General features: G+C 37.3%; 1 protein-coding gene across 1 annotated transcript in view; it reads left to right on the top strand.

Annotated features, from left to right (window-relative positions):
- The window catches only part of CLEC19A (C-type lectin domain containing 19A), a 65,745-nt gene that overhangs the window by 5,444 nt on the left and 36,379 nt on the right, over positions 1-23,922 (top strand). Inside the window, exons 2-4 of the mRNA XM_053695062.1 lie at positions 1,568-1,733; positions 15,641-15,734; positions 20,102-20,234. Of these exons, the coding sequence (XP_053551037.1) occupies positions 1,568-1,733; positions 15,641-15,734; positions 20,102-20,234 (393 nt within the window). The remainder of the gene's footprint in view (positions 1-1,567; positions 1,734-15,640; positions 15,735-20,101; positions 20,235-23,922) is intronic.

Here is a 23,922-nt window from a genome sequence, read left to right as displayed (position 1 = left end):
GTTACTGCACATTCATTAATGTCAGTGTTAGTTGCAATTCCTTTATTACCTTAAATATGCTAGAAAGTTCCCATAAAAATATACTTTTTTGTTGCGTCATTATGCAAAAATAAAAAATGTTGAAATGCATATGCAATGCAACATAACAAAGCACTGATTTATAGAAAGTATTCAACAGCAGTCTGCCTCTTCCTACATGTCCCAGGGTTAATTCATAGGGAGACAGGCAGATATTGATTCTGATTGGTTGCTTGGGGAACTAACGTTCTCAGACAGAATGCACGGCAATAGGCAGTGCAATGTAATAGTGTGGTACCTACCTGTACAAATATGATGGGCAATACATTCTGGAAATAGATATATCTACAGACAGTTTGTGAGGAGGAAGATAGAATAAATATAGACAAATAATATGCAGTTATCATATTCTGATTATTATTTATTTATTTATAAAGTACAGTACAATACAATATAAAAGTCACCAGACAAAGTTTAACAAACAAATACAGGGAGAATTGAGGGCCCTGTTCCCGTGGGAACTTACAATCTAGATGGGTAGGAGGGTGAGAAACAGGAGGTGGGGACTAGAAAGGTGAGAATGATATTAGTGTGGAGTTAGATGGAGGCAGCAATTAGGCAAGTGAAATTAATTTGTAACTGAGTTGGGTAATAAGCTTCCCTGAACAGAAAGATCTTTAGGGAGCGTTTAAAGGAGGAAAGGTTAGGGGATAGTCTGACAGCTCTAGGAAGTGCATTCCAGATGGTTGGTGCCGCATGAGAGAAGTCCTGTAGCCTAGCATGGGAGGAGGTGATGGTAGAAGATGCAAGGAGCAGGTCATTGTTGGATCTTAGAGGGCGGGCTGGAGTATATTTCTTGATGAGTGAGGACAGGTAGGGGGTTTGCGTTAGTAAGGGCTTTGTAGGTCAGGATGAGAATTTTGAATTTAATTCTACTGTGGATGGGGAGCCAGTGAAGGGACTCGCAGAGAGGTGCAGCAGATACAGAGCGTCGGGAGAGGTGGATTAGCCTAGCAGAGGCATTTAGGATGGATTGAAGAGGGGAGAGGAGGGAGAGAGGGAGGCCAGTTAGTAGGTTATTACAGTAGTCAAGTCGGGAGATTACCAGGGAGTGGATTAGCTGTTTAGTAGTTTCAGCATTAAGAAACGGATGAATTTTGGAGATATTGCGTAGGTGGTTGCAACAGGAGGAAGAGAGCAATTGGATGTGGGGTATGAAGGACAGATTGGAGTCAAGTGCAACTCCTAGGCAGCGGACTTGGGGTGATGGGGAGATAGTGGTGTCACCAACAGTGATTGAAAAGTTAGGAACCGGGGTAGAATTAGAGGGGGGATTAGAAGGAGCTCAGTCTTGGACATATTGATTTTCTGATGATGTTATTATACACCTGCTGATTTTTTACATAACAATATTTTACTTTGCTTCAGTATTTATTGTTTAACTTAGATTTCTTATTGTGGCCAACAAGCTGCTTATCCTAATTGCAGTGCAGACTATAACCTTCACCCAGAGCATTCTTGTTACTTGATACTATAATTCTCCCCTCAGTATTCACAGACCTGAGCCAGCCGCCAGCCTGCCCTCTATTTTGGACAGAATACAATGGAAATTGCTTTAGGTTCTTTCCAATGAACAAAACCTGGGCCGAAGCTGACTTTTACTGTTCAGAATTTTCTTTGGGCAGAAGAACTGCCAAGCTAGTGTCAATCCACAGGTACGTTCTATAGGCACCAATAGTGTGTTATATGTTCATTCTCCTGATTGTGTATAGTTCTAACCTAGTTATGTTGTGCAGCCCAGCAGACTACTGACTTTTTGTCCCTTTTAAGGGGGCATGTAATTCAAAATTAAAGGGACAGTTTACTCCAGAATTTGTATTGTTTAAAAAGATAGATAATCCCTTTATTATCCATTCCCTCAGTTTTGCATAGCCAACACTGTTATATTAATATACTAAGCCTCTGCAAACTGCCCCCCTTATTTCAGTTATTTTAACAGACTTGCATTTAGCCAATCAGTGCCTTCTCATAAGTAAGTCCACGGGCGTGAGCACAATGATATTTATATGGCACACACGAACTAACACCCTCTAGCTGTGAAAAATGCAATGCATTGAGATAAGAGGCAGCCTTCAAAGGCTTTGAAATTAGCATATGAGCCTACCTAGGTTTACTGGCCAACTAAGAATACCAAGAGAACAAATCATATTCTATGATAACAGTGAATTGGAAAGTTGTTTAAAATTGCATGCCCTATCTGAATCATGAAAGTTTAATTTTGACTAGACTGTCCCTTTAAGTAAAAACAAAACATTTTAGTTCACATAGCAAGAATGGCCCGTTGTATTTGCTCCAAGGGTCCGATAATCTAAAGACCACCGCTCAAGAAGTCTCGTCAGTATTGCGAGTTCTCCCCAAAATTTAAAAAGGCAAATTTTACCTTGAGAGCTATTTACCTCACTATACAGGTTCTGGGTGTAAATGAGAGGCACCTAAATAACAATATGGGTAAAAAAAAAAGCCCTCAAAGATTTTGTGTGATTATCTACATGCCGGCGAGTTTGTGATCATCAGATGTCTATTCTCCTCTTTATAGCACATTTTAAAACAAGCAGGGAATGTACCTTTATATGGGATCTGAGCATGCGTAAACCTGTTTACCAGATGGCTTTAGTCTCTCAGTAGATCAATTAGAGCTGTCAGGTAATAGGGAAAAAGCTGGAATTCCTGATAAATGTTTTAGCTCCCCCACCAAAATAAAAAGCCTTGTGTAACCTTATGGCAGTTTGAATAAGGTACCGGATAAGTGATTTAAAGGGATATGAAACCCAAAATGTTTCTGTCATGATTCAGACAGAGCATGCCATTTTATACAACTTTTTAATTTACTTCTATTATCTAATTAGCTTTTTTCTCTTGGTATTTTTTGTTGTAAAGAATACCCAGCTAGGCTCAGGGGCAACAATGCACTACTGGGAACTAGCTTCTGAGTGGTGGCTGCATATATATGCTTCTTGTAATTGGAACACCTGATGTGTTTAGCTAGCTCCCAGTAGTGCATTACTGTCCCTTTAACAAAGGTTACCAACAAAACGAAGCATTTTTGCTGATAGAAGTAAACTGGAAAGTTGTATAAAATGGTATATTCTATCTGAATCATAAAAGAAAAATGTTGGGTTCCATGTCCCTTTAAGGGACATAATAGTGCAATAGTAATCTTCTTTAAATGGACACTAAACCCACCTTTTTTCTTTCATGACTCAGATAGAGCATGCCATTTTAAGCAACTTTCTAATTTACTTCTATTATCAATTTTTCTTCGTTCTCTTGCTATCTTAATTTAAAAAGAAGGCATCTAAGCTAAGGAGCCAGCAATTTTTTGGTCCAGAACCATGGACAGCACTTGTTTATTGGTGCTGTCCAATCGGCAAGGACAACCCAGGTTGTTCACCAAAAATGGGCTGGCATCTAAACTTACATTCTTGCTTTTCAAATAAACATACCAAGAGAATGAAGAAAATTTGATAATAGGAGTAAATTAGAAAGTTGCTTAAAATTGCATGCTCTATCTGAAACACGAAAGAAAAAAATTGGGTTCAGTGTCCCTTTAATGTCACCACTAGTTTACACAGTTTACAACAACAAATGGAAACTGGGCCATAGTTAAAGTCAAACATTTCCAAATTACTTCTATCAATAAATGTGTTTTGTTCTCTTGGTATTCTTTGTTGATGAGTAAACCTAGGTAAGCTAGACATGCATATGGAAAACCGGAAAACCTGAGAATTGAAAGGATAGCAAAGTCTATATATGTCAGAATCCCGAAAGGACATGTCTAGTATCCTTTCTTAATGAGTAAACCTAGGTAGACTCAAGAGACCTCAGGAGCATGCACGCGTATTAGGCACTCTATGGCAGCAGTGTTTGAAACAGTGTATAACATTGCAACACATATTGTTGTAAACACTGCTGCCATAGTATGCTAAAGACATGTGCACGCTCCTGAGGTCCTATGAGTCTACCTAGGTTTACTCATTAAGAAAGGATACTAGACATGTCCTTTCGGGATTCTGACATATTTAGACTTTACTATCCTTTTAATTCTCAGGCTTTCCATATACATGTCTGTTATTGTTGGGATTTCTTGAGGTTGTTAACAGTAACTTTTAATGCTTTACAGATGGAAACAAAATGCATTTATGAATCAGTTCACAGATATTTTTTTTTTTCTTACTGTAAGGCGTTTCTGAGGCGTTATCATAGACCTTTCTGATAATCTCTGATAAGATATTAAATACTTATGTTAATATTTATGAAAGTAGGTGCAGACAGCACTGACAAATGTACACATTTAAAAAGTATATTATACTACATGTGTGTTACATGTGTCTTTTTACAAATCACTGTAATTCATTTTTCTTCGCTTTGCTACATAGCAGATAGGGTGAATTATGATGTATAAAATATGTTATTAATGCGGTAGAAATAGTTAGAACAAAATATTAAACACATTCCTGAAATTAATATTTGGCTGATAAACTTACCCGTTACTTCACCCCTAAAAATTCTCGAGATTCGTAAAGATTTGTTACCTTCCCTGATCATAGCAGCACGTAGCGAGTTCTGCTTCACTGAAATCAATTGAACCGTTTGTTTCTTAAAACCATTTATTTCTCATCACTCAGAATGAGTTTTATGGTGCAGAAAACTGGCATCACAAAAAATGTGTTTCAAACATTACAAAACAAATTAATTAAAATTAAGGGGACGACGACATCCAATATAAAAAGGCCACTCTAATATTTGCAATAAAGAAAACCTAAATCAAAGTTTGAGAAAATGAAAATAAAATAACTTACGAGTTTTGCGGTATGAGTAAAAAAGCAGCATTATGGCTCTTTTTCACTACCGCTGGTATTACGAGTGTTGTAGGTATAGCTGTACCGAACACTTTTTTGGCCGTAATGCAACGTAACTACCACAGCTTTCAAAAAGACGTTTTTCAATGGGACTTCCATACTGCCGATATTACGAGTTTGCCTGGGAGGCCAAAAAGTGAGCGGTACAGCCTATAAATACAAGATTCGTACCACCACCTGAAAGTCAGTAGTTATGGGTTTTACGCTACAAAGCTGTAGCATAAGACTAATAACTAAAGTGCTATAAAGTACACTAACACCCATAAACTACCTATTAACCCCGAAACCAAGGCCCTCCCGCATCGCAAACACTAAAATGAAATTATTAACCCCTAATCTGCCGCTCCCGACATCGCCGCCATTAGAATAAACAAATTAACCCCTTAACCGCCATACTCCCGCATCACAAACTCTAGTTAAATATTATTAACCCCTAATCTGCTGTCCCTAACATCGCCATAACCTACATTACTGTAATTAACCCCTAATCTGCTGCCCCCAAAATCGCCGCCACTATACTAAAGTTATTAACCCCTAAACCTAACCCTAAGTCTAACCCTTACACCCCTAGCTTTAATGTAATTAAAATAAATCTAAATAAAACCTACTATTAATAACTAAATAATACCTATTTAAAACTAAATACTTACCTGTAAAATAAACCCTAAACTAGCTACAATATAACTAATAGTTACATTGTAGCTATCTTAGGTTTTATTTTTATTTCACTGCTAAGTTTGTATTTATTTTAACTAAGTAGACTAGTTAGTAAATAGTTATTAACTATTTACTAGCTACCTAGTTAACATAAACACAAATTTACCTGTAAAATAAAACCTTACCTGAGTTACACTAACACCTAACCTTACACTATAATTAAATAAATTACATTAATTAAATCCAATTAACTAAATTACAAAAAAAACACACTAAATTACACAAAATCAAGAATTACAAGAAATCAGCTCTTTTACCTGTAAAAAAAATACAAACAACCCCCCAACTGTAAAACCCACCACCCACACAACCAAACCCCCCAAATAAAATCCTATTAACTATCTAAAAAAAGCTAAGCTCCCCATTGCCCTGAAAAGAATGCAAGCTCAATCCTATTGGCTGATTGGATCAGCCAATAGGATTGAAGCTCAATCCAATTGGCTGATTGCGTCAGCTAATAGGATTTTTTCACCTTTAATTCCGATTGGCTGATAGAATTCTATCAGCCAATCAGAATTCAAGGGACGCCAACTTGGATGATGTCCCTTAAAGGAACCTTCATTCTTCAGTTGCCGTCGTAAGAAGAGGATGCTTTGTGCCGGATATCTTGAAGATGGAGCCGCTCCGCGCCGGATGGATGAAGATAGAACATGCCGTCTGGATGAAAACTTCTGCCGGCTTGGATGAAGACTTTGGCCCACTTGGATGAAGACTTCTGCCAGCTTTGCTGAGGACTTCTGCCGCTTCGTTGAGGAGGGATGTCAGGTCTTCATAAACTTTAAGTGGATCTTCGAGGGTTAGTGTTAGGTTTTTTTAAGGGTTTATTGGGTGGGTTTTATTTTTAGCTTAGGGTTTGGGCACCAAAAAAGAGCTAAATGTCCTTTTAAGGGCAATGCCCATCCAAATGCCCTTTTCAGGGCAATGGGGAGCTTAGGTTTTTTTAGATAGGATTTTATTTGGGGGGTTTGGTTGTGTGGGTGGTGGGTTTTACTGTTGGAGGGTTGTTTGTATTTTTCTTTACAGGTAAAAGAGCTGATTTCTTTGGGGCAATGCCCCGCAAATGGCCCTTTTAAGGGCTATTGGCAGTTTAGTGTAGGCTAGGGTTTTTTTTATTTTGTGGGGGCTTTTTTATTTTGATAGGGCTATTAGATTAGGTGTAATTAGTTTAAATATTTGATCATTTCTTTTTTATTTTTTGTAATTTAGTTAATTGTATTTAATTAATGTAATGTATTTAATTGTAGTGTAAGGTTAGGTGTTAGTGTAAGACAGGTTAGGTTTTATTTTACAGGTAAATTTGTATTTATTTTAGCTAGGTAGTTAGTAAATAGTTAACTATTTTCTAACTAGTCTACCTAGTTAAAATAAATACAAACTTACCTGTGAAATAAAAATAAATCCTAAGCTAGCTACAATGTAACTATTAGTTATATTGTAGCTATTTTAGGGTTTATTTTATAGGTAAGTATTTAGATTTAAATAGGAATAAGTTAGGTAATGAAAGTAATTTTTAATTAGATTTATTTTAATTATATTAAAGTTAGGGGGTGTTAGGGTTAGGTTTAGGGGTTAAAAACTTTAGTATAGTGGCGGCAACATTGGGGGCGGCAGATTAGGGGTTAATAAGTGTAGGTAGGTAGCAACGACATTGGGGGCAGCAGATTTGCGGTTAATAAATGTAGGTAGGTGGCGGCGATGTTAGGGGCAGCAGATTAGGGGTTTGTAAATGTAGGTAGGTGGCGGCGATGTTAGGGGCGGCAGATTAGGGGTTAATAAGTGTACTGTAGGTGACAGCGATGTTAGGGGTGGCAGATTAGGGGTTAATAAGTGTAATGTAGGTGGCGGCGATGTCAGGAGCGGCAGATTAGGGGTGTTTAGACTCGGGTTTATGTTAGAGTGTTAGGTGTAAACATAACTTTTGTTTCCCCATAGGAATCAATAGGGCTGTGTTACAGAGGTTTACGCGCCATTATTGCAGGTGTTAGGCTTTTTTTTAGCCGACTCTCCCCTTTGATGTCTTTGGGAAAATCGTGCACGAGCACATAAAACCAGCTCTCAGCAGCGCTGGTATTGGAGTGCGGTATGGAGCTAAATTTTGCTCAACACTCACATATTGCCTGCTAATGCCGGGTTTTTGTAAACCTGTAATAGCAGCGCTATAGGGAGGTGAGCGGTGACAATAGCTTGCAAGTTAGTACCGAGCCGCTCATAACGCAAAACTCATAATCTGGCCGTTTGTTAGCTTTATAATAGTTAGATATGACTGTAAGACAAGACATGGTTAATCCTGTCTTTTTAAAACCCACATTTTAAGTGCAGTCTTTTGTAAATAAATAAATAAATCTCTACCACGCCTCCAGAATGTCAATCAAGGACTCCTGAACTTGCTGGATAGAGAAATGGCACAAAATTTGATAAAATCCTTAAAATATCCTTTATTCAAAGATCACAGTGAAAACATGAGATACCTTTAAAAACTTATCAAAATATCCAGCATGACCTGGTCAAATGGTAGGTAATGTAACCTTACACATTTTGGGCTAAAGTTCTGCCTTTGTTTACTGCCTCCAGAATGCACCAAAAACAGCTTATTCCTAACTTTGAAAGTGCTGAGGCAAATATGGTTCTAAACAGGGAAACAGGGTTAATATAAAAAAACAGATATGCAAATATTCAACAATTACATGTATTTCAAGAACCCATAACCCATTTTGCAAACGTGTGTTCTAAGTGTTGGGATTGCCATTTTATTTTTCGGCATTTTCTGCATTTGTAGCAGTTCCCTTGTTCTGTGCAAAATATCCTATTGGTCTAGGGATATTAAAGAGTAATTTACACAACTGAGGCTGCTGAGGCGACAACTAAATCTAACTTACTCAGTAACGGTAACAGACGAAATAGCAAAAATCTCTAAGCAAATCCAGGATCTGGAATTCCACAAAGTCTGTGGTAATAAAGCTTCTTCACTACTAGCAACTAAACTAAGACATTGCACGGTACACGCTAAGATAACCTCCATTGAAGCGACTAATGGTAACCATGTCTATTCCCCCAAAGACATTGATGAAACATTAAAATCATTCTATAATTCCCTTTATAATATAGAAACCACTCTTGATGAAGGCCCACTTCCCATTAGAGAAGTCCGTTCATTTTTGGACATGTTACACATACCCCAGCTCCCACAAGAAAGTTGTCCTGACCTCATAATCCCGATAACCGTTGAGGAAGTCCAGAAAGCTGTTAAAGGTCTGAAGATAGGGAAATCTCCTGGTCCAGATGGCTTCACAGCTAGATTTTATAAAACATTTCAACCCATTATTACCCCCATCCTATGTAGAATGTTTCAAGAAGTCATGTCCACAGGCTCCTTCAGCATTGAATTCTTAGAAGCTACAACAGTGACGATTTTAAAACCAGGTAAATCCACAGATAACTGTAGCAGCTACCGACCCATCTCCTTGCTAAACCTAGACACCAAGTATGTGGTACTTGTAAAGGGCGGCTAATCACCCGTAAGGGTCTCAAGGCGCTGCTCATTTTATCTACCTCTGAAGGATGAAAGGCTGACCTTGCCAGGGATCGAACCTGCAACCCTTAGGTAGCTACAGAGCTCATCCACAGTGCCTTAGCACACTGAGCTATCTGTCCGGCAAGTTATACTCTATTATAACATAATAGCCAATAGACTATCCAAAGTCATCCCACATCTGGTTCATCCTGACCAGGTGGACAGATGAGGAAAACAAAATTTAATTTAACATCAAAAGAAAGGGCTGCATTAACAACCCTAGAAAATAACGAATCAATTGTTATTCGTAATTCAGATAAGGGTGGGAATGTTGTCATCCTGGACAAAAGTGATTATATTTTGGAAAGTAATAGACAGCTATGTGATACAACAACATATAGGAAGATTAGCTCAGACCCCACATCTTTATTTAAACTAAAAATGATTAACATTTTGGAGCAAACGGTGGCTATTGGACTCCTCACCAGGGAGCAGGTTGAGAATTTGGTTCCTGGGAATCCAAGGATTCCGATTTTTCACTATTTACCTAAGACACATAAAAGATTGACCCAACCCCCGGGACGCCCTATTGTCTCGGGGATTGGGTCTCTATTTGAACCAGTCTCAGAATGGATTGATTCAGTTTTACAGCCCCTGGTGAGGAGTCTAAAAAGCTATCTGAGAGATTCCACACACCTCTTACAGCTATTAAAAATGCTCAAATGGGAGAAAGGATATAAATGGGTAGTGGTGGACGCCACTGCCCTTTATTCAAGTATCCCGCATGACATGGGCATACAAGCTATGAAGTATTTTTTTGATGGACACACCAGATTTTCTGAAGAGACCAAAATGGTCCTTTGTGACATAATTGATTTTTTGCTTAAGCATAATTATTTTATGTTTAATAAGGAGTTCTACGTGCAGGTTTGTGGAACGGCCATGGGGGCGAAATTCGCCCCCTCTTTCGCAAACCTGTACGTGGGACTCTGGGAGGACAAGTACCTATATAGCCATGACAACCCGTTTAGGGATCAGATCGTCTTTTTTATGCGTTTCATAGACGATCTGATATTTGTCATCAAGGAACCTTTTGATTATGATGGCTTTCTAGCCTATTTAAGCCAAAATGAGTTTAATCTCAATTTCGTTGGTGACACTTTTGGAGAAGTGGCTAATTTTCTTGACTTGACCTTAAAAGGAGATGAGGTACATGGAATGATCATCAGTGACACATATCGTAAAAAAACAGCAGGAAACACTATACTTCATGCTAAGTCATGTCATCCTCCTCATTTGGTGCGCTCAATTCCAAGGGGCCAATTATTGCGGTTGCGCAGAAATACTAATTCAGATGCTTTGTTCGATGAACAAGCCATGGCCTTAATTGAGCGACTCAAGTTAAGAGGTTACAATGATTCTTTACTTCACCAGAATTATGTGGAGGTAAGGGAAAAATCACAGGAAGAGTTGGTTCAGGGATCTGTAAGACAAAGTAATGTAACACAAGAGACGGTGTTACGAGTATTCGAGCCAATACAATGAAATTTGCTCTATTCTGAAGAAAAATCTCCATCTACTTAATGAGGATGAGGTGTTGAGACCCCTTATTGGAAACTGTAAATTTGTGTCAAAAAAGCCCCCAACCTTGTCTTCTAAACTATCTCCCAGTTTAATACATTCAGGAGGTAAGGACAAAAGTGATTGGATTAGAAGGAAGGGGACCTATAGATGTGGACATGGCCCTTGTGTCACTTGCAGCTTTATTGGTATAGGTAATGGCTTCAAAAGCACCCAAACAGGTAAGGAATTCTCTCATAAATTTTATGCAAATTGCAGAAGTACCTATGTTGTGTACTTGCTTGAGTGTAAGCAATGTTTTCTGCAATATACTGGCCAAACGACCAGAGAATTAAGATCCCGAATTAGGGAACATGTGAGGGACACTAGAGAGTATGTCAAAGAATCAGCGGTTGCAAGACATTTCAATCTTGTACACATGACTAGTGTCTTTAATATGAAGGTACAGGTAATTGACCGCGTCATGTTCCCACCCAGGGGTGGTGATAGATGTAAACTTTTACAGAAACAAGAACTATACTGGATTTATAAGCTCAGAACTATCACACCACTGGGTTTGAACAAGGAGTGGGATATGAGCTACTTTGTTGAGTAGTACTTTGTTGAGTAGTATTCTCTCTATATGCCACCCTCTGTACTATATGGTACAAACATCACTGGTTACAGGTCAGCCCAAGATTGGTTACATTGACATTGCTAGATTAATATTGTTAGACTAATAATGTTAGACTGATGTTCTTTACTTGTCCTTCCTTTTTGAAACAATAAGTAAAGTGGTCCTTGTAATGCTCCATTTAATGACATTGAGAAGTATATTGCCTTAAATGTTTTTTACATTATGCATATATCTTTATCTCATATATAAAATTATACATTTGTATATATATTTTTTTTGTGTTATTTAATGGAGTGTTTTCTTTCTTTCTTTCTAACGTTCTTTTTGGACTGCACTTTGAGTATGTATGTTTGCATATAATGTTACATATGGTTGGACATGTAAGGCTTTTTTGTAACAATTCGATATCCATGATTTGTATGTACTTATTCCCCTCCTTTTCTTTAGGGGGACATTTTCAATAATTTTAGAATTTATTTTAAAATATATTTTTACAATATATCTGTATATATAGATACTTACATACATGGATATTTATTGTAATTTGTCACCTACAATTACAAATATTGTTATTGTTTTTGGTCTCTGACATTATTATCTTTTGCAGTGTTTGTACATATAGATCCTTTTTGCAATATGTTAATTTTAACATCGTTTTCTCCTTAGACATTGTGCATGTGATTTGTAACAGATTTTGTTTGTTTTGTGATTGATTGATTGATTTTTCAATGTGTGTGTGCACTCATAGGTTCCCATACATACATTGAATTTTAATATGCATGTAAATTTAACTAATCACTAACAGGTGTTTCTTTCCCTTTAAAAAGGGAGGGTTCACACCTAGCAACTTACCCTATGATTAAGTGCTCTGGTGAGCACGAAACTAGTCAGGGAAGTTCATTTGTGTACTTATGTAAATCGTTCTAATAAAAGTAAATTGTGTTTTACTTTTTTGGCCCCGGATTTTCCTTGCACCAGTGCTGCTGTATTCCCTTTTGTATTTTCAAATCTATTTCGGCTACACCGGCCGTTAACCAACAGCATGCACCCCTTGTGACCTGTTTAGTACCTGTAACACTCCGCCTCTGCCTCAGCTCACGGACCCAGCCGGAACTTCCGCATTTGCAGCGGCTTGTCTCTTTGTGCTCAGGTGGTCTTTATACCAAATAGGGAAGGCCTGGACGCTACTAGGCACATTCTGAACATTCTCTCCATTGTGTCTGCAAGAGGGGACCCATTTATTTCCTTGTCTCTTGATGCTGAGAAGGCGTTTGACAGGGTAAGATGGGACTATCTGTGGGGAAAAATGAGTGCTTTCAACCTCCCTAATGATTTTATATGGGCAGTCCAAGCCTTGTACTCCTCCCCGACCGCCAGACTTAGAGGTGTCGGTTTCCACTCTAACTCATTCTCTATATCTAATGGCACCAGGCAGGGATGTCCCCTCTCACCTCTTTTATTTGCCTTGTCCATAGAACCTATAGCCCAAGCGTTTAGATTAGACTCTCAAATATATGGTGTGTCCACAGAAAATTCACAACACAAAATCTCCCTTTATGCTGATGATATTGATTTATTTATGACAACCCCAGATACCTCCATCCCTGCAGCTCTCAAACGTCTTAGCCATTTTGGCTTAATGAGTTTTTATAAATGTAATATTGCCAAAACTGAAGCATTACCTATTCATGTATCCGCCCCAGACTTGGTACACCTACAACGCTCATTCCAATTTCATTGGAGCTCTCAGTACATTAAAATTTTAGGAACCTTTCTAAGTGCAGACCCTTCCATTACAATCACTAAAAACTACTCAGAGAGACTCTCGGAATTCAAAAACCTTTTGAATTCATGGGCATTTAGGGCGATATCATGTTCAGGGAGAATAGCAGCGGTTAAGATGTCCTTTATCCCTAAGCTTATCTACTTATTCAGATGTATCCCACATAACATTCCTCGGCCGATTCTTAATAAATTGCAGGGCCTCATTACCACCTATATCTGGAAAGATAAAAGATCCAGAACTTCCAGGTAAAACACTACAGAGGCCACTTTCACATGGAGGTTTGGCCCTTCCCAACATCATCCTATATTATAACGCAGCTCGCATATCCCATATTATGAGCTGGAATATCCTAACACAACCCCCCAGATGGTATGACTTGAAGGCATCATTAATACCAACAAGTTTAGAACTCCCTGACGTCATTCGGATACCCTCACATCATAGGCAAAGCTTAAACACAACATGGAGGCACTTCAGTTCTGGGACCAAGTAAGACATAATCTGGACATTTCTCCACACCCATCCCCTATCCTCTCCTTGGCTAGTGCTATCCATTGCTTACCTGACTCTCATATAGATTCATGGCGAAACCTTCAGGTCAGTCTAGTTTCTGACTTCTACCATAATGATAGATGGCTGTCACATCCTCAATTATGCTTGATGCACCACATACCGGCTCGTCTACATTTTGAGGCGTTTCCTCTCAGCTCCTGGTTAAGGTCCTGGCAATACCCTAAGCATGATCCTTGTAACCTGATAACATGGGAAGGCAAATGGATCCAGGGCAGTAGCCTTAGGCATGCCCTGTCTTTCCATTACAGATTATTCCTTTAACCCCACATACACCACAAGATACCCCAATTTTCGACTTGGGAGAGGGAGATAGATTTCGCAGCTGATGCTGATACCTGGTATAGGCGATCCACAGTTACCAAAGAACTGTTGCATTGCGCCACTCTCTGGGAACTGCACTATAAAATTTTACTAAGGGGGCCCCTAGTCCCTATCACACTACATAAGATCTATAGCACGCACTCCCCATATTGTTGGCGAAGCTGTGGCCAACTGGGCACGTCTCTACATGTATGGTGGTCATGTCCTAAAATTCAACCCATTTGGCGGAGACTCTTCACCAGTTATCCTATGTTTTTTTCCGGCTCCCTAGAGCGTCTTCAGCTTTTCTAGCCTCACCAGTACTTATGTTATTAAATAGTATTTAAAAACATAAGGTCTGGTAAGGCTACAGAGGCTAAAGACGCTCTAGGGAGCCGGAAAAAAACCCATAGCGCACTTGCACTACAGTTTGCGCGCCACTCGTAATCTAGGCGTATGTATTTTTACCCCCACAAAGGGGTTAATTACATAGGTAAAGTACAGCTACTGTGCCTGACGGATAATCTGGCACTGGGTCTAACAAATGGATGCAGTTATGGCTATGTTATTGGTTGTTGAAGTTATTCCAGTATTCTTAGAACATATCTATGAATCTAGGGAAGGGGCGGCATTAGTGCCCAAGGTGGAACTCAAATTCACCTCTGGAATTGTAGTGCTTAAAGGTTCACTAAAGTTAAAATTAAACCTTTATGATTCAGATAAAGCATGCAGTTAAGAGGACTTTCAATTTACTTAAATTATCAAAGTGTGCGCAGTCTTTTTAAATGCACACTTTTTGAGGCACCAGCTCCCACTGAGCATATGCTACAGTTTGCAGCATATACATATATGAGTCTGTGATTGGGCGATGGCTGTCACATGATACAAGGGGCCAGAAAATTGAAGTAAATTTTAAAGACTGTTAGAATTTTGTATTATACACTTTATGATAATATAATTCTATTATATTTAATGGTCATTTAATAAATCATTTTCATGCAATATATTGGCAAAAAATCCTTAAATTGTTGATATAGATATATAAATAAATATATATAGCTATATAGTTGATATGTAAGTAAAATTTAAATTTAACGTCCCTTTAAAATTAAAAACAAAATGGTACTATGTTTAAATGAGAATTTTTTTAGAGGGTTATCACCAATTTGGGCTCTCAAAAAAGGCCACTCCAGATAATAAACCTGCTTTCAAAATAAGTTTCTGGTATGTGTGAGGGAGATTCAGTAGTTTAGGTACACAACCAAATATTTGGCCCTTCTGCTAACTTAAAGCCAAACATCTGGAAAAGCTTCCATCTTGGAATTCCAATGCCATGTTATGCTACATTCTTGTATCTGGGATACCATTAAACATTTTACTTATTGGTAGCTACTTAGAATTACCAGTTTAAAATGTTTCAAATCAATACCAGCCTGAATTGAAAAATGATGTCTTCCACTCTCATAAAACCTAGTATCAATATTGAATTCACACTCACTTAAAACAGCAGGCAACTCAAATATAAACATATGTCAATCTTTTGAAATAAAAAATGACATTATTTCATGTTGGTAGCACCCAATAAATGTCTAACGTTGTCTTTTTTTCCATCTTATCAGCTGGGATGAAAACATTTTTGTATTTGACCTTGTGAACAGTCAAGTTCCAGGAATCCCTACAGATATTTGGATTGGATTAAGTGACAGGAGGCAGGTGAGGTTATGTTTCATTGACAAACATGGTCATTTTTTTGTTTCCCTGACACATAACTAACGTGCATGCACAAGCAAAAGCAGATGTTGAAGAATGTGCTGTGGTAGAGGGCTTATTCATATAAGTTGTACACTATAACATGAGATCCAGGTTTCTGTAAACCTAAAGCAACGCTAAAATCAGAATGTAATTCACTTAAAGGGATAGTAAACACCAAAAATGTTATTGTTTGAAAAGATAATCTCTTTATTTACCATTCCCGAGTTTTGCATAACCAACACTGTTTTACCTCTGTATTTACCTTGTATCTAAGCTTATGCTGACTGCCTCCTTATCTCAGTTCTTTTGACAGACTTGCAATTCAGACAATTAGTTCTGACTCTTAAATAACTCCACGTGCGTGAGCACAATGTTATTTATATGAAACACATGAACTAACACCCTCTAACTTTGAAAACTGTCACATGAATTCAGATAAGAGGCGGACTTTAAGGGCTTAGAAATTAGCATATGAGCCTACCTAGGTTTAGCTTTCAACTAAGAATACCAAGAGAACAAAGCAAATCTGATGATAAACGTACATTAGAAAGTTGATTAAAGGGACACTGAACCCAATTTTTTTCTTTCATGATTTGGATAGAGCATGCAATTTTAAGCAACTTTCAAATTTAGTCCTATCTTTATTTGAAAAGCATGAATGTTAGTTTAGAAGCTGGCCCATTTTTAGGTCACAACCTGGGTTGCCCTTGCTGATTGGACAACACCAATAAAAAAGTGCAGCCCATGTTCTGAACCAAAAATTGTCTGGCTCCTTAGCTTAGATGCCTTCTTTTTCAAATAAAGATAGCAAGAGAATGAAGAAAAATTGATAATAATAGTAAATTAGAAAGTTGTTTAAAAATGGATGCTCTATCTGAATCATGAAAGAAAAGTTTTGGGTTTAGTATCACTTTAAAATTACATGCCCTATCTGAATCGTGAACATTTAATTTGGACTTTACTATCCCTTTAACATGTTTAATTCTTCATAGTAAAAATATGTTGTAATATATTTTATTATTTAGTATGTCAGCTTTTTTGTGATGTATAAAATTGTGTTTTTTCCAATTCTCCAAGAGAGGTTGTAATATATTCTATATGATCCAGTATTAGGCCTTTCAAGATGCTACACAGTGACTGTTTATTCAGTAAAGGAGTTCAGTTATATCTTTCATTAATTAGCTAAAACAAGAGTTTAAAAAAATCAAATATTTGTTTCCTAGAAATACAAAACAATGCAATTTGTTTCTAAAAATGTGTTAAAATTGCTTTAAAAGCTGTAATACAGTACTTAATTGTTGATATTTGCTAAACATATAAAAAAATTAAAAGGGACATGAAAGACAAATTTAAACTTTCATGATTCAGACAGAGCAAGCAATTTTAAAATAGCTTTCCAATTTACTTCTCTAATCAAATAATCAAAATTGTTATAGTTTAATTTTTATTTCCATGTCCCTTAAATGCCTCTAAAAAAAATGTAATTTTCATGATAAAGATAGAGCACACAATTTAAAAAACAAAACAAATAACTTTCATTGTCCAAATGTGCAAAATACACAATTTTGTGTATGCACACTTACTGAGGAACCAGCTTATACTGAGCATGTGCAAGAGTTCACAGTATATGCATATATGAGTTTGTGATTGGCTGATGACTGTCACATGATACAGGGGGCAGGAAGAACAGAAGTATCTTTGAAATTTGTCAGAACAAATTCTACTGCTATTGTGCTGTCTTTTTAATATTCATTTGTTCATTATGCAAATCTACAATATTTAATGGTCCTATAAATTTACACAAGTCCTGGACTTCACCATCTTTTTAAGGCTAGTAAATATTACTAGCTTTTATAAACTTACTTTCGGCTAGATTACGAGTTGTGCGTTAGGGTAAAAAAAGCAGCGTTAACAGGTCCTAACACTGCTTTTTTACTACCGCTGGTATTATGAGTCTTGCATGTTTAGGGGCACCACACACTTTTTTGGCCTTACCGCAAACCGACTTACGTAAACTTCGTAAAGTCTTTTTTCTATGGGACTTCCATAGCGCCGGTATTACGAGTCTGTCCTGGGAGGCCAAAAAGTGAGCGGTACAGCCTCTACCTCCAAGATCCTTAACGCATTTTAAAGTCAGTAGTTATGAAGGACCACTTCTGCTGGCTTTGTTGAGGTCATCTTGCCGCTTGGATGAAGACTTCTCCCGGTAAGTGAATCTTTGGGGGTTACTGTTAGTATTTATTTAAGGGGGTATTGAGTGGGTTTATTTTTTAGATTAGGGACTTTGGGCCGCAATAGAGCTAAATGCCCTTTTAAGGGCAATTCCCATACAAATACCCTTTTCAGCGCAATGGGGAGCTTAGGTTTTTTTAGTTAGTATTTTATTTGGGGGGTTGGTTGTGTGGGTGGTGGGTTTTACTGTTGGGGGGGGGTTGTTTGTATTATTATTTTTTACAGGAAAAAGAGCTGATTTCTTTGGGGCAATGCCCCGCAAAAGGCCCTTTTAAGGGCTATTGGTAGTTTAGTTTAGGCTAGGGTTTTTTTAATTTTGGGGGGGCTTTTTTATTTTGATAGGGCTATTAGATTAGGTGTAATTATTTTAAAGATCTGTAATTTGTTTTTTATTTTCTGTAATTTAGTGTTTGTTTATTTTTGTGATTTAGCTAATTTAATTTATTTAATTGTATTTAATGTAGGGAATTTATTTAATTATATTGTAAGGTTAGGTGTTATTGTAACTTAGGTTAGGATTTATTTTACAGGTCAATTTGTATTTATTTTAGCTAGGTAGTTATTAAATAGTTAATAACTATTAAGTAACTATTCTACCTAGTTAAAATAAATACAAACTTGCCTGTAAAATAAAAATAAACCCTAAGCTAGATACAATGTAACTATTAGTTATATTGTAGCTAGCTTAGGGTGTATTTTATAAGTAAGTATTTAGTTTTAAATAGGAATAATGTAGTTAATGATATGAATATTTATTTATATTTATTTAAATTATATTTAAGTTAGGGGGTGTTAGGGTTAGGGGTTAATACATTTAATATAGTGGTGGCGACGTTGGGGGTGGCAGATTAGGGCTTAATAAGTGTAGATAGTTTGCGGCGACATTGGGGGCGGCAGATTAGGGGTTAATAAAAAATAATGTAGGTGTCGGCGATGTTGGGGGCAGCAGATTAGGGGTTCATAAGTATAATGTAGGTGGCGGCGATGTCGGGGGCAGCAGATTAGGGGTGTTTAGACTCGGCGTTCATGTTAGGGTGTTAGGTGTAAACATAAAATGTGTTTCCCCATAGGAATCAATGGGGCTGCGTTACTGAGTTTTACGCTGCTTTGTTGCAGGTGTTAGACTTTTTCTCAGATGGCTCTCCCCATTGATGTCTATGGGGAAATCGTGCATGAGCACGTACAACCAGCTCACCGCTGACGTAAGCAGCGCTGGTATTGGAGTGAGATATTGAGCTAAATTTTGCTCTACGCTCACTTCTTGCCTTTTAACGCTGGGTTTATAAAACCTGTAATACCAGCGCTGCAGGTAAGTGAGCGGTGAGACAAAACTGCTTGTTAGCACCGCACAGCTCATAACGAATAACTCGTAATCTGGCCGTTTGTGTGGTGCAATTTCTTGCTTATTGGACGCTCCATTCAAATATGATATGTTTTTGGTTTTGCAACATTCCGTCTGTTGAGCCAGTGTCACATATCTATAAATAATTTGCATGTGTATTTCATTGATCAGAGATTCTATGGCTGATTGGATAAAGGCATAAGTGACACCGGGAGTTACAGACAAAGGAACAAGCAATTTTAAAATGACTGTTTTACATATAATTACAAATAAACTTTTAGACATTTATGTAATATTAAAGGAACACGAAACGCAATTTTTTTTCTTTCATGATTCAGATAGATGTGATTTTAAACAACTTTCCAATTTATGTTTAATTTCTGATTTGCTTTGTTCTCTTCATATCAATTGTTGAAAATCATACCTAGGTAGGCTTATGGGCTGCAATGCATTACTGGGAGCTAGCTGCTGATTGGTGGCTGCAGATAAATGCCTCTTGTCATTGCTTTACCATATATGTTCTGCTTGCTTCCTGTAGTACAAAGCTGCTCCTAACAAAGGATACCAAGAGAATGAAGCGACTTTGATAATAGAAGTAAATTGGAAAGTTGTTTAAAATGATATGCTCTATCTGAATTATGAAAGAAAAATTTTGGGTTCCTTTAAGGCACTGTGTTTTTTTGCACACTGTCAATTTAATACTGAATAGAAATATTAATACTTATAACTAGTGTCTTATTATTTTCATTAATAGGAAGGTGAGTTTGAATGGACAGACGGGACACAAAATGATTACAGTTATTGGGATGGTAATCAGCCTGATGACAGGACAAATGCTACATCAGAAGATGAGGACTGTGTACAGATATGGTACAGATACTACAGTGGTAAGTAATGTGCACCTCACTATTGTTTGTATATTTGTCACAAAACCATTAGGTGTTGACTATAAAGTAGTTTGGCTGATGTCACTTTAGTTATCCAATGAATGTGTTTTCCTGAACTTCCTAATTGTTCCATGTAAGATGAAGAAAATGTAATGTTTTAGACCAGACATCCTGAAACTTGGTCCTCCAGAGGTTTTGGAACTACATTTCCCATGATGCTCAGCCAGCATATCAGTTTTAAACATATGTATGAAGTAAGGAATCACCTTTATAGTGAAATGTGCTTCATATGCTTCAAATGCTTTAGTTACATTTCTCTCACATCACTAAACCTCACTAGGCCCCAGAGCAGAGACATGACCCCTCATTTCAATAGTGCCCTTTCTAGCTGTTTAAAATAGCAGAAGCTGAGCCAGCAGTCACACAGAAGAACGTTACTTCTCTGTGATTGTAAGTTGTCCTTCCCCCTTGGTTAGTCCACACCAGAAGATACTGCACTTGCACAGCCTTCCTGTACAAATATGGCGGCAGGTTTTTCTGGGTGGGCACACTGTGACAGCCATCTTGGAAATTCTGCCACCATATTTGTAAGGCAAATGCATACAATTTCCTTACACTGTGAGTCCTGTTTTGATCCCAGACGTTATGGAGGTAAAACCCGTGTCCCACCAAGGCCCGCTGTAGCAAAACCAATATTTACTGTAGGGCCTGATAGGTCCCTAGAGTTTCAGGCCCGGTTTTCATTTAAGACCTGAGACCCCCATTACGCTACACCTCTTCTAATTACACTTTATGAATCTCTTCTTACCTTCATAAATGGTGCCTGGCTTTTTTCAATTATCTGGATCACTATGACCCTTTAGAGAACATCAATGATGCTGGTTTGGATTTTATCTGCTATTGTATAGGATAAATAGCTGCCCATGTAGCCCCCACACATATCAGTTTGGTGCTGGATTCATATTATATAGTATTTTTTTTCCAATGATGACAATAGATTTTCACTATTATACTTTATAAAAAATAGTAACTTAAAGGGATGTTAAACTAAAACTTAATTCCCTATAAAATGTAAAACAAACTTTATAATGCGTTTTCATTATTTATTTTGCTTATGTTTCCTGTAATTTGCCTCTGAAAACTGTGTTTTATCGAATACCCAGAAGCAGAGCACATTTTGCATAATTTAGGATAATGAACTGGCACAATAATTGCGTGTTTGCAGTCGCTCATTTATATCTGTCTTTAACTGGAGGAGATAAGATAAACACACAATGGTACTTTTTGAGGGCACCAAAACAATACAAATTCTAGTATCAAAATAACAGTTTGAAATCATTCGTTTTGAATGTGCATATTTTGTAATGCAGAGATTAATTGCTAATAGATTTTATTCATATATTTAAAATGATGTTAATGTTCCTTTAAGGTTTCCTGAATGAGTTAATATGCTATGCAAGATACCAGTGTTCCCTGCTGTGTGCATAGTGTGTGTTGGTCTTATAGAGAAGACGTTCCATATGGGAATTACTTAAAGGGACAGTCTAGGCCAAAATAAACTTTCATGATTCAGATAGAGCATGTAATTTTAAACAATTTTCCAATTTACTTTTATCACCAATTTTGCTTTGTTCTCTTGGTATTCTTAGTTGAAAGCTTAACCTAGGAGGTTCATATGCTAATTTCTTAGAACTTGAAGGCCACCTCTTTTAAGAATGCATTTTAACAGTTTGGCACCACTAGAGGGTGTTAGTTCATGTGTTTCATATAGTTAACACTGTGCTCGTGCACGTGAAGTTATCTGGGAGCAGGCACTGATTGGCTAAACTGCAAGTCTGTCAAAAGAACTGAAATAAAGGGGCAGTTTGCAGAGGCTTAGATACAAGATAATCACAGAGGTTAAAAGTGTATTAATATAACTGTGTTGGTTTTGCAAAACTGGGGAATGGGAAGTAAAGGAATTATTTATCTTTTAAAACAATAAAAATTCTGGTGTAGTCTGTCCCTTTAAGTATTACTAAGATAATACATTGGCTATAGCCTGCACGTAGACAAATAAATCTTATGGATTTCTGGCTTACCATATAAAGTAAAGGTTTTCTGGTACTTAAAATGCCAACATCGAAATGTCACTATCATAAAAAGAGCAGCATCCTAATACTTATGATTTAAAAGGGCGGCGTGAAGTAAGTTGTTTCACAATATCATGTTGTAAATGGGGAATAGCGAAAATGATGCCCTTGCCTTATTAAACTGCAGTGCAACCTCCAGTAGCCAAAAGGTTAACCTTAGCCTTAATCCTAGGACAGCCTTCTGTTGACCACCTGTTAAAACATTGATATCAAAACTCACTAGCTATGATGAGTAACATCCTGTTAACTACATGGGAGCAGATCTCCCTGGACCCAAGGGGTTAATTAGAAACTTAACCATAGTCCTAAAGGGGCATGAAACCCACATTTTCTTTCATTATTCAGATAGAACATACAATTTTAACCAGCTTTCTAAATGACTACTATTAGCTAATGTGTTTCATTCTCTTTCTATCCTTTATTGAAAAGTATACCTAGGTAGGCTCAGAAGCTGCTGAGGGGTGGCTGCACATATATACCTCTAGTCATCGGCTTCCAGCTAGCTCCCAGTAGGGCATTACTGCTGCTTCAACAAAGGATAACAAGAGAATTAAGCACATTAGATAATAGTTGTAAAATGGAAATTGTATGTTCTGAATCAAGAAAGAAAAAATGTGGGTTTCATGTCCCTTTTTTAATACTTGTCTAAACTGCTCATATCTATGTAGAAGGCATCTGTTAACACCTTAGCTACTAGGCTTTGTGGTCTGTAATGTGTTGCAGGACTTTCTGGCAGCCATTGGATTCCTTTATCTAATTTTAACACATTCTTTTTTTCATGAAAAATATTATCATGTTTTGATTGCTGCTCTCACATTTGCCTGTCAGAAGATTTTTCTTTGCATAAATGTTTTGTAGACGATCCATTAATATAGCCCATCTGGTAGTGTTTTTGTAACAATGTATAGTTTTGCTTATTTTTAAATAACATTGTGCTGATTTTCAGACTCCTAACCAAGCCCTAAAGTGTTAGATGCATACTGATGTCTACAGATTCCTAGTTGCTTCTGTTTGTGTAAGGGGTTTTCTCATATGTAGGTGAGGGGGATTCTGCTCTTCCTGCTTTCCCAGTCTCTTTCACTAATTTCCCAGCCTAACCTCATCAACAGTGCTAAACTAGGAGCTTCTAAATACACTTTTAAAAGGTTTTATACTGGATTTTTAGACCAGTATCTGTGCATATTCTACTTTATAGTAGTGTCTATTACATGCAGGTATGGAAATTGTTGTATACTGTCCCCGTGTAACTAAATAACTACAAAGTATTATGTTATTATTAAAGTTACAGACAAGTCAAAATTAAAATTTGATGATTCAGATAGAATGTGCAATTTTAATAAACTTTCCAATGTATATATTTTATCAAATTTGCATTGTTCTCTTGATATCCTTTGTTTAAGGTGAATCCTAGGTAGGCAGAGCTCAGGAGCATGCATGTGTCTTTAGCGTTCTATGGATAAAGTGTTGCAATAATATATAACATTACTATAAACATTGTTACAATCAATGACGCCATAGACCTGCTCTTATTGCTCACAGCATGTCTTCCTCCTTAC

This window comes from Bombina bombina, chromosome 11, assembly GCF_027579735.1.
Source record: "Bombina bombina isolate aBomBom1 chromosome 11, aBomBom1.pri, whole genome shotgun sequence".
In the NCBI taxonomy this organism is placed as follows: Eukaryota; Metazoa; Chordata; class Amphibia; order Anura; family Bombinatoridae; genus Bombina; species Bombina bombina.
This window is presented reverse-complemented; position numbering and strand designations above follow the sequence as displayed.